Genomic DNA, 12,089 nt, shown 5'->3' on the forward strand with positions numbered 1-12,089 from the left:
TTACGGGTTGAAAAGTGCGGTCACACAGTAAATTCCCATATAAACTGGTACCACCATGATATTCAAATGATGTAAAACATATTAAAATTGATGTAACATTACTCTAGTTTGCGGGTCTGGATCACTAATGATCAATCAAAGCGGCTTTGACCACATTGGCCACCTATGACGGTTCATGACGCCCCCGGGGAACTCGCTAAGTTCCTAAGCTAATATCACACCCATTCCCCAACGAATTCTCTAGCGATTTTTACAAACTTGATTTCAAATGAAAGATACAGTAATACCATTGACTGCTTCTGAATTTCATTCGGTTCTGGCTCTTGCTTCCGGAGTCACAGGGGTGTTAGTAAGGATACACTGGAATTTCCCATATAAATCGGTAAAATTACTTCTAATCGGAAGTCCGGAATTCCGGGCATATTCCACAATTAAAGTCCCATCGGTGATTTGCTCAAACCAAGTCTCAAATGGAAGGCAAAATATGCAGTTGAGTATTGCGTCGCCGACCCTCCCCCCCCCGCTTTGCCCTTACACATCCCTCCTTCATAACTCCCCTCCCCTTGGACCACCCTCACGCCAGCATTTCGTTCATCCACCCCGTATACCGAAATAAGATGAAGGATTTCTGACGCATCCTCCACTCCCACTCTACTAACCCCCCATTCCCTTCACTTTCAAACCCATTCCACCAACATTTCAAAATATAATCACATGAAGATAACATTGAACTCATGCTGGTTAAACTAATTAAATATTATTCTTTTGCCTTTCTCATATAGAAAGGTGCATAACCATAATAGGGATCTTTAGGGGGTGCGGGTTAAAGCATATTCTGATGCAGATTAGTACCGTGAGTTAATATCTCAGTCCTTTATCAATTTTTAGGCCCGGAACTATTGAAAAAAACATTTTTTAGTTTGTTTCCTTTTATGACAATAACACATCCAAACCCATGCGACTTGCACGACTCTATAGGTTGCCTTATCAGATCTACCATAGTTTGCAGATGAAACCTGGGATGGCAAGCTGCTAGCGGATTGACAAAGTACCGGACCATGCTGTGTGGGGTGCTGTCTCGGTTAACAATAAGGCGAACGAGATATTTGCAGATACGTCATTTAGTGAGACAAATGTCAGTTTGTTGGTTGAATTTAAATTGGTTTTTTTTTTAATTTAAAAATCAGAAATGAATAATTAAGGTTTAAGAATGATATGAGGGCACTCGTAAGGACACCCGCTATCAATACATATGAAAAACTGGCGCAATTTATCCAAATTAAAGATCCCTATTGCTCCAAAAACCGACTTTCTAACCGAGGTCCGGAGGGCCGAGTCTCATATAACATTCGACTCAGTTCGCCGAGATCGCAAAATATCTGTGTGTATGTATTTGTGTATGTATGTGTGTATGTGTGTATGTATGTATGTATGTATGTATGTATGTATGTATGTATGTATGTATGTATGTATGTATGTATGTATGTATGTATGTATGTATGTATGTATGTGTGTGTATGTGCGGATTTGTTAACAAAATGTCCACATCGGTTTCTCGGAGATGGCTGAACCGATTTTTACAAACTAAGATTCAAATGAAAGGTATAATATTCCCATAGGTTGCTACTGAATTTCATTTTCCACCGACATCTTGTTCCGGATTACGAGTTGAAGAGTATGGTTACAAAACAAAATTTGTTGATTTGTCCACATGGGTTTCTCGGAATTTTCTGAACCGATTTTGACAAACTTGATTTTAAATGAAAGGTCCATCAGCTGCTGTTTAATTTTGTGTGGATCCGAGTTCTGGTTCCTGAATTACAGGGTGATACGTACGATCACGCAGCAAATCCCGATTCTAACGAATTCTGCGATGAATGCCAAAAGGTGAATTTTTTTCCAAAATGTAAACACAACTGTTGAATTTGTAGATCTAGATTATAGACACTCATAGTAATAGACCAGCGAAGGTACTTTTATCGCGCCAAACGAACTGTCAAAATCCGGAGCCAAACGAGCATGACGTCATTCAATGCAAACAAGCAGAACAAGTATTGCGATTTTATTTAAAAAAATATATATTTTGTTATTCACAATAGGCTTCATTTTTCGTGTTCGTATTAGTATTTCACAATGTTATTTAGAAAGATATTTATTTTGTTCAAAATAACTACACAAAAAGTATTTTACTTATGCTCTTTTTCATCAAATTTGTGTTTCTGAAGAAATTGGATTTTTTTCTTTCTTTTCTCAATTTCTTGTTGCTCAGTATCAAACATATAACTCCTCTTTTGATTCATATATTGAGCCACTTGAAAAATTATTTTCATAAAAACAGATGATCGAATACAGTCGAGCACGTTCGAGCTTGCACATTTTTGGGTGATGCCAGTTTAACATGCTTGTTTTTCTAGTTGCCAGTTTTGCGGTTTTTACATCCGCGAGTCTATTACTATGAGTGTTTATAATCTAGATCACCAACAGTCATTCAAAGTCTCTTTGGCCACACTGGCCACCATCGACGGATCCGGAAGCATCCAAATCCAGAATAACGGTTATATTGGTTTCTCGAAAATGGCTGGACCGATTTGATCAACTTAGTCTCAAATGAAAGGTGTTGCGTCCCCGGAAACTGATATTAAATTCCATCTCCATCCGACTTGCGGCTCCGAAGTTACGGGTTGTGGAGTGCGATCACATAGAAAACTCCGATTCAAACCGATACCGCGATGAATGCAAAAAGGTGCTCTTATATATACTTACCAAGTATAAAAAGAATGAAAGACATTTCCATAATGTTATATTGTACGAACCAGTTATTAAATCATAGTTTGGAAAAATGAGAAAGGCACAATTGCACCTCTAGGTGGATTAAAACAGGTTTTTCATTATATCTTATCTAACAGAAACGTGAAACGGAGAAAATCGCGTGTAAAAATTTCCTTGCGACTTTTAAATTTATTTAATAATTAAAGCACACAGAAGGCTATTAATTGTACTATCACCTCTGCATTTACTCATTGCAGGATCGTATAAGCATATTACATGTTTTTTGCGAAGATAATAGGGAGATCATTGATAACTATTATTTTTTTACATTTTGCCGATCACTTTTGCTATTATGTTCTTTTACATATGTGGTCTTGGCAACACCGTTTGTAGATGTCACATTTTACTGTGACGTTTTGAGAGACGGGCTTGTAGTTGTGATATATTCAGCGATGCCAGATTTACAGACATGTCTGTATTTTACAGACTTTTGATGTCTCCTGCAGACGTAGCCAGAGATCTACAGACTTTCAAAAGGGTAATAGTGTTTAGTAAAATTGCACTAGAATAACTGTTTTCGAATACGAGTGATTCCTTCACAATAGAATTCTACTTTCAATCTATTTTTAAAGTAAAATTTTAATGAAACTAGTATTTACACAACCATCTACAAACTTTTACAGACATTTTAGTTATTCTTCTACAGACATTTCAAAAAAAAACATGTGGCATCGCTGTATATTTCATGTGCTGTATTGTAATCGAGAGTGTAGATATGAGGTTTGGCATTGGAAAAACATGCTAACTACAGTCGATTTGGAGAAACATCACATCTACAAAATATTAGCAAAGCTTTGGTATACTATATGTGACATTTTGACTTAAGATTAAATTAACATGTAAAGAGTTATTATTTTTCTCTATTATTCGTGGACGATAAGGAGTCAATGCTTGGCTTTTATTTGGCATAATTAACTCAGTTTGTTTACATTTGTTAGATATGACGTTGAATAAACGGTATAGAAATCACTGAATTTTCGACAAACATATGATTACGGCTTAAAAGCCAACTGTCAAAATTCTCTTTGAAAGTAAATTCCGGACAAACCGACTGCAGTCGTGATTCGCTGGTTGGTCGCTTTTTAACTGGACCACCTGCCATATGGACGGGGCCAACATATATGTACTTGACGATCCATAAATGACGTAGCATTTTTTGAGTGATTTTTAACACCCCCCTCCCCCCTCGTAGCATTTCGTCACAAACATCTAAATACCCTCTGGAAATTACGTAGCTTGGCGGTAATTCTACCACCCCCCCCCCTTGTCCGCGTAAAAATTAAAAAAAAATCAAAAACGGTTTTAGGTATTCCCCTTTAAAAAAGCTACGTAGTATGACATGACCCCCTACCCCCCTCGTCACACATCATCACAAAATATAAAACTCCCCCTCCCCCATATAATCCCGGACAGAATTTTACAATAGCATTTACCCTACAAACAATCATAAAACAATAAATATTATAGTTATTATAGTTTTCTTCACGGTCCCAAACACTCATTTACTGTGGGAACAATTTTTCACTAGTGGTCTTTCCCCGATATGCTTGTTCATATGTCAGTGGCGCCATAATTTCAAATGTTGGCACAGTCCCAACGACAAATATATTTTAGATTAACGTTAAAGCGGGTGAAACATTGTTTTTGATTATTATGTCTGTTAGTCTGTGTCGTCAATACAACGTTTTTCCATTACACGTACAATACTTTTCCAAACGAACAAACGACCTCTCAAAATACATGGATTTGACTCGTTTGGAATGACACTGACAAATAATCATTGTTCCAATTTTGACAGTGTCGTCACTCTCCTTATATGCACTCAGCTTTTGTCGATACTCTCTAGTATCACAGACTAACAGGAATAACACTATGAGGAAATTCCTTGAAAAATATCGATCGGCGAATTTTACTAGAACACTAGCTCCATCTTTTATACACGGCACAGACTAACAGACATAACACTCGACAACAATTCTTCGCCCGATTTAACGGTCTATTTTTTTAGTTGGGACTGTGGTCGCATTTGAGATTATGGCGCCACTGATATATGCGCAAGTATACGTGGGATAGACCACTAGCGAAAAATTGTTCCTGAGTTTGCGGGATAACCCTTTTGCAAATGAGCGGTTGGAACCGTGTATAAAAGGTGGAGCTAGTGTTCTAAAAAAAATTCGCCGATCGATATTTTTTAAGGAATTTCCTCATAGTGTTATCAAAGACTAACAGACATAACACTATGAGGGAATTCCCTCAAAAAACATCGATCCGACAACTTTCCCAGAACACTAGCTCCACCTTTTATTCACGGTCCCAAACACTCATTTACTGGTGGGTTACCCCTCATGTTTGGTAACAATTTTTCACTAGTGGTCTATCCCCCATATGCTTGTTCATATGTCAGTGGCGCCATAATTTCAAATGTGGCCACAGTCCCAACTACAAATATATTTAAAATGACCGTTAAAGCAGGCGAAGCTTTGTTTTTAAGTGTTATGTCTGTTAGTCTGTGGTGTTATGTCTGTTAGTCTGTGTACGCGGTCCCAACCGCTCATTTTCAAAAGGGTTATTCCGCAGACTCAGGAACAAATATTTAAAATGACTGTTAAATCGGGCAAAGAATTGTTTTCGAGTGTTATGTCTGTTAGTCTGTGGTACGGTTGCCACGAACATTGCTCTCCTCCACAACTAACCAGAAAAGGAGAGCAAAGAAGACAGGGCTGCGGCATCATAACCATATTAAATTTGCAAAAGGGCGAATAAGATTTGTAAACAAACTTTTACTTCGATGGTTTCTCTTAATTTACTATAATTTCACAGCAGAAAACAATTGAAATTACTTCTACGAAGGGTAAAAATTTACATTAACGCATATTTTTCATAAAATTCCACTCTGCAGCAGACTAATGAGCGAAACAAGTTTGTTTACAAAAACACTTTCGCCGTTTTTACGATTTAATATTGATATGTATTCACCGGTTCCTCTTGGCAATCGTTGAAATATGAAACGTTTTCGGTGATAGTTTATAAAACTGTGCATTCTGTTTAATTTTAATTAGAGATGAAACACAGACTGACAGACATAACACTCGAAAACAATTCTTCGCCCGCTTTAACGGTCATTTTAATTTTTTTTTAGTTGGGACTGTGGCCGCATTTGAAATTATCGTGCCACTGATATATGCGCAAGTATAGGTGGGATAGACCACTAGTGAAAAATTGTTCCATAGTCTGAGGGATAATCCTTTTGCAAATGAGTGGTTGGGACCGTGTATAAAAGGTGGAGTTAGTGTTCTAGTAAAATTCGCCGATCAATATTTTTTGAAGGAATTTCCTCATAGTGTTATGTCTGTTAGTCTGTGGATGAACTAATGATATTTAAATTTAATAGTCAATCCAAGGAATGTAATTGTTGCAAATCCAAAATATGTAGGGGTCCAAATTAGGTTGGTTAGCCTGTTTTTGTTTGTTACTTTGCGTATAAAAATTAAAAAATATGTTCGACTACATATGTTGGACTCACAACATCAGGTCATCACTGTATTCTAATTAACACGCGTTTCCAGTTTTGCCATCCACCACACCATGCTAATTTGGCGCTGTATTATGTGATGGCATGCGACTGACAGTCAGCTCAGTACTTAGTGGTGCATATACATATAAATGTAATTGTTATGCAGCTCGTAGTGCATAGTTTGGAATGTCAACATAATAGCGTATGTACGTATGTTGCATAGCGTTTTCGCGTGATTTTGTAACACCTCTCGCCATCACTGAATTATGTGTACGTAATTGTTTTCGTGTGACAAATTGGTAAAGATTATCAAAAATCTGCTAGTTTGGATTGGTTTTTCCTGCTACCCCCCGGTTGGTCGATGAAGCTTCACTATGCCGGGAGGATTCGATTTGGACCTCACTTGCTCGCAAAGTGGATACTCCCGTCGACGCATGAATGGCGATGCTGATGACGACGGCGATGCTGATTCTGGGTCTATCATACCCGATCGGGCTGGAAAGCGCACATTCTGTCGGTTGTGCTTAACTCACTCCGAAAAGTTGCGGGCCTTATTTCCACCGGACTCGCCACCGGATCCTTCGTTGCTAGCACAAATTTTTGACTGTGTAGATGTACAGGTTAGTATTATCTAAGAATCAGGTCAACAAGATAGGTTTGATAGATTGGTTAACAATACGAATCACTTTTTTAGATCACCCTGCCGGATGATATTAAATCATTTATCTGTGCCGACTGCATCCAGCAAATCTACGCTTTCTCTAGTTTCAAGGAACTATGTAAATGTAACGACCAGTTACTAAAGAGTCAAAGCTTAATGCAGGACTTCGACGATGAGGAGTCAGAAGATGAGAAACCGATGTTTATTACACCAGAAGTTACCATTTTCAAAAAAGAACAGTGTAGTTCTTTTATTCCGGAGGCATCTCTGTTGGAGAAGCTGCTAGAGCAAGGCGTTGAAGTCGAAGCAATAGGGCAGACGACCAGCTCAAATTCGCAAGCGGAACAAACCAGCCATCTGAACCCGGAGGATCGGGAAGCCGAACGGAAGGCAAAGAACGCAGCACGAATGCGACGGTGGAGAATGCGTCAGCGACAAAAGCAGGAACAGCAGCTCATAGAAGCTCAGGAGAAAATCTCCCAAAACGTTGAGCAAAAAGATCCACCTCAGATAGAGCAGGAAGACGCTCTCCGGTTGCAGCAGGCACAGGAATTGTTTGCGTTCTTTGCTCATCATCAGATGCGACAAGTGGAGGCAGAGATACGACGACTTAAGGAAGGAGTTCAAAACTCGTTAACGGAACAACCGGAAAATCCTATTTTTAAACCCGAACCACAACTAAAGGAAGAAATAGTCAGTCGTCAGAGTTCACCAACTTCGGATACACAGATGGCTTCCTTACGACGCTCACGCGCAGAATATATGCGCAAGTGGCGCGCCAAACGGCAAACGCAACAGAGCGCAGCCACATTTGGTTTAGTTGGCCGTCCACCCGCTGTTTCACCGGCCCAAAGTGAAACGGAGAAACTCGTCGTCCAACGGCACAACCGTGCCGAGTATATGCGCCGCTGGAGACGAGAACGGCTGAAACAGGAACTCAGCCCCGAGGAGTTTGATGATTGGTGTATCAAGAGTGAACAGCGACGACGGTTCCGCGAATGGCAAGTGATCAGGGAAAGTGGAGCCTCTTCCACCGGTGACGATACCATGGACTATGGTGAACGCGATGCGGAAGAAAGTTACTCATTCGAGGCGACTCGGCCAGATGCGATACAGAGTTGACCGGCAGTGTTTTTTGGCTGATGTGACAGGTAGGTTGAAATATTGCTTTCCACACAGCTTGCGCTGGTGGATTTTGACAATAAAATATGAACTGCATTCAGCAAACAGATGAAAATAACGCACACGTCCTCTCTCTACCCGGATTGGCTACTGGAACAACAGTATTTATGAATTTTAACTAGACCTTAGTTATCTTCCATTATTACGATTTTATTAGGTACTTATTTTAGTAGACGTACGCAGATTATACGTAAACTGAGATTATTTTCTCGCAACTGTGTACCATTATTCTGCACAAAACGGAACTCAAATCCTCCTGTAACGGATTGCGTAGATTTCTTTGGCTTGCATAACATAACATTAAGAAACTTGATTAATAAACTATTTTTATCCATTGAGTAAAACAGTTAACCTTAAGGAAAAGTGCAAGATAAAATCTGTATTGACCTACTATATGTAATTCAGTAATGCAAACCTCGACTACTTACTGAAATGTATTGTAGTTTTGATGCTATAGCAACTCATATATTATTAAATAAGAAATTACATTCACCTATTGCTTTATTACCTCGTGAAATACTAACAATAAAAAATAACAGTAATTCCTACATATTACCTTTCCTATCTTACTGTTCCGAAAGTCTTTGAGTCCTTAATTTCACAAGGATTGTGACAGTGTCATAATGGGTCATGCGAGTTTCAAGTTTGATCTTTGCGAAGGTATTTGAGAGTACTATATTTCCATATGGGTGAAAGGATGGATGATTACTTTGTGTGGTCGTAATCTAGAATTCATCTCGATAGTGAAAGTAAAAAAAACCCAAAGAGTCAATACTTTTAAATATCGTAGGATCTTTCGTTCCTACCCATTAACATGTTCTCGATCTTAAATCTTTATCCATATTTTAAATTTCAAATCCGTATTTTAAATTTCAAATAGGAACTTACTGCAAATACTGCGTAGCGGTTTCTAACCTATATTCAAGGAATTTTAGGACAGCAGTATCCAGAACAGGTGGTTCTCGTCGACTGATTCCCCCCACCTTCAGACGCAATTCCTTAATTCAACCACAGATTAACAGACACAACACTCGAAAACAATACATCTCCCCCATCTACATCATTGTACTTGGAACGGTGGCAGCATTTGCCATGATGGCGCTACTGACAGCATGCAGGGATAGACCGCTTGTGAAAAATTGTTCCCAAGCTCAAGGGCTAACCCCTCTAGCAAATGAATGTTTGGGACCGTGTATAAAAGGTGGAGTTAATGTCACAGACTAACAGACATAACACTCAAAAACAAAGCTTCGCCCGCTTTAACGGTCATTTTAAATATTTTTAGACATAACACTATGAGGGAATTCTCTCAAAAAACATCGATCCGACAACTTTCCCAGAACACTAGCTCCACCTTTTATTCACGGTCCCAAACACTCATTTACTGGTGTGTTACCCCTCATGTTTGGTAACAATTTTTCACTAGTGGTCTATCCCCCATATGCTTGTTCATATGTCAGTATCGCCATAATTTCAAATTGTGGCCACAGTCCCAACTACAAATATATTTAAAATGACCGTTAAAGCAGGCGAAGCTTTGTTTTTAAGTGTTATGTCTGTTAGTCTGTGCTATAGTGTTATGTCTGTTAGTCAGTGGATAAACTTAGGGTATCGGTGAGCGAGCTTGAGCTGGTGGGCAAGATTGCTCACTGCGAATGTTTTTACGATAAGGTAGGTATCCTGCCTACGTACTCGACCGGGAAATGGGGCTTACTTGTGATGATCTGCTGAAATACTCTCCAAAGGAGACGTTAGTAGTGTAATTGCATTTATTCACATCACTAATAATTGTCAGATTGATTGTCAAAGTAAATTTGACATAACATTTTGACATTCAGATGCTTTTTAGTTGAACAACGGTCCAATTAGCGAAGGTCCAACTAAAAAGCGGTCCAGTTAAAAAATGTCCAACCAGCGAATCACGACTGTATTTACAGTCGTGATTTGCTCGTTGGACACTTTTAAACTGAACCGCATTTTAGTTGGACCTCCGCTAGTTGGACCATTGTCCAACTAAAAAGCATCTAAACATCAAAATCTCATGACTTTGACAATCTATCTAACAATCTTTTACACTACTAATGTCTTCTTTGGAGAGTTTTTGACATTTGTCAGTTGGTCCAACTAGCGAATTAAATTAGTTGGACACAGAGCTTTCAAAAATTGATGTCCCTGCGTGAACTTGAAAGAAAACAAAATTCAATTCATGCCCGCTGCGATGAATGAAATGTTTGGTTCGTTTCCCTCGTCATTCGTTCTCCCGACGCAGCGCTTTCAGGTACGGACATGTTCGGTTTAAGAAGCAAAGTGAATTTTGTTTCTATGCTAGCTCTGAGAGGGATTATCGATCAAAAGTGCACCAGATATAGATTACTCAGTTCACTTATGCTTGAAAATGTAGATACTAACTTCTGCCTTTAAATTGTCCAAATAATAACAAATTAATGCTTCGGTTGGTGAATGAATTTATATTTCCTCTGCAGTCAAGCATTCGATTCTGCATGAAATTTCAGTCGGTTGGAAAGTTAATGAATGCGGGAGGCGTTGAATTTGAATGTAGGTTTCGGTAAATGCAAGCAGAAATAGGTAACTGATTTTGAAATTTCGGAGCACTGGTTGGAAGTAGATACAGAACACTAGATTAGGATTGTCGCTGGCATCAGTGGTAGGAACATCATTGTTTTGATTCCGGGTAGCTATAGAACATTGATTGGGAGAATCTAATAAATATGATTCAACCAACATTTCCCCCTGTAATCGCCATCATAACGCTTTGCAAAATGTTCAAAAATATGTAAAATTTGCAATGTTTCAAAATCATTATAAATTACACTTTGAAAAATGAGCAGGGCAAAACGCACTTTTGTGGGGGTAAACTTCACCACATCAAGGGGGCATAATTCACTACAACAATGGGACAGAAAGCTCGTTGGACAAAGACGCAATTTTGGTTTTTGTCGGGATTTCACAAAAGTGTAGCTTTAAATCGCCTTAGGTTATGCAATTATTGGGTTTTCAAAACAATTTTTCTGTTTTAGATTAGAAAGATGGGTAGGTAATGCCAACGACATTACCGAAATGAAGTAGCATACATTTTAAGCTGTTAACACAGACTAACAGTCATAACACTCGAAAACAATGCTTTGCCCGCTTTAGCGGTCATTTTAAATATATTTGTAGTTGGGACTGTGGCCGCATTTGAAATTTATGGCGCCACTGACATATGTGGGATAGACCACTAGTGAAAAATTGTTCCCAACCCTGAGGGGTAATCCACCAGCAAATGAGTGTTTGGGACTGTGAAAAAAAGGTAGAGCTAGTGTTCTGGGAAAATTGCCGGATCGATATTGTTAAGGGAAAGTCCTCATAGTGTTATCACAGACTAACAGACATAACACTCAAAAACAAAGCTTCGCCCGCTTTAACGGTCATTTTAAATATATTTGTAGTTGGGACTGTGGCCACATTTGAAATTATGGCGCCACTGACATATGAACAAGCATATGGGGGATAGACCACTAGTGAAAAATTGTTCCCAAACCTGAGGGGTAACCCACCAGTAAATGAGTGTTTGGGACTGTGAATAAAAGGTGGAGCTAGTGTTCTGGGAAAATTGTCGGATCGATGTTTGTTGAGGGAATTCCCTTATAGTGTTATGTCTGTTAGTCTGTGGTGTTATGTCTGTTAGTATGTGGTCGTGTTCCATGTTATTCATCATACAAAAGAATTCTGCAGCGGATAGTGTATTGAACGTTATCAGTACCACATTCTTGGTATGATGTAGTTGGAGGTGTGAAATTAACGTTAAATCGAGGTCCATTTTCATCTTTAACAAATATTCCACATCGCGCACTGTAGGCCTTCCTCGAGTTTGCGTAAAGTCGATTACGACTGTATTTTCCC

General features: G+C 38.9%; 1 protein-coding gene across 2 annotated transcripts; it reads left to right on the forward strand.

Annotated features, from left to right (window-relative positions):
• The first annotated feature begins 6,483 nt into the window (after positions 1 to 6,483).
• Positions 6,484 to 8,716, forward strand: LOC131691867 (trichohyalin-like). Of its 2 annotated transcripts, XM_058978542.1 has the most exons (3): positions 6,484 to 6,963; positions 7,038 to 8,155; positions 8,228 to 8,716. In XM_058978542.1, the coding sequence occupies exons 1-2, from the start codon at positions 6,718 to 6,720 to the stop codon at positions 8,124 to 8,126; spliced, it is 1,335 nt and encodes a 444-aa protein (XP_058834525.1). In that variant the 5' UTR covers positions 6,484 to 6,717; the 3' UTR covers positions 8,127 to 8,155; positions 8,228 to 8,716. The 2 variants fall into 2 exon arrangements, with proteins under 2 accessions (XP_058834525.1, XP_058834524.1); XM_058978541.1 differs by having other exon boundaries at positions 7,038 to 8,715.
• The last annotated feature ends 3,373 nt before the right edge of the window (positions 8,717 to 12,089 follow it).

This window comes from Topomyia yanbarensis, chromosome 3 (assembly GCF_030247195.1).
Source record: "Topomyia yanbarensis strain Yona2022 chromosome 3, ASM3024719v1, whole genome shotgun sequence".
Classification (NCBI taxonomy): domain Eukaryota; kingdom Metazoa; phylum Arthropoda; class Insecta; order Diptera; family Culicidae; genus Topomyia; species Topomyia yanbarensis.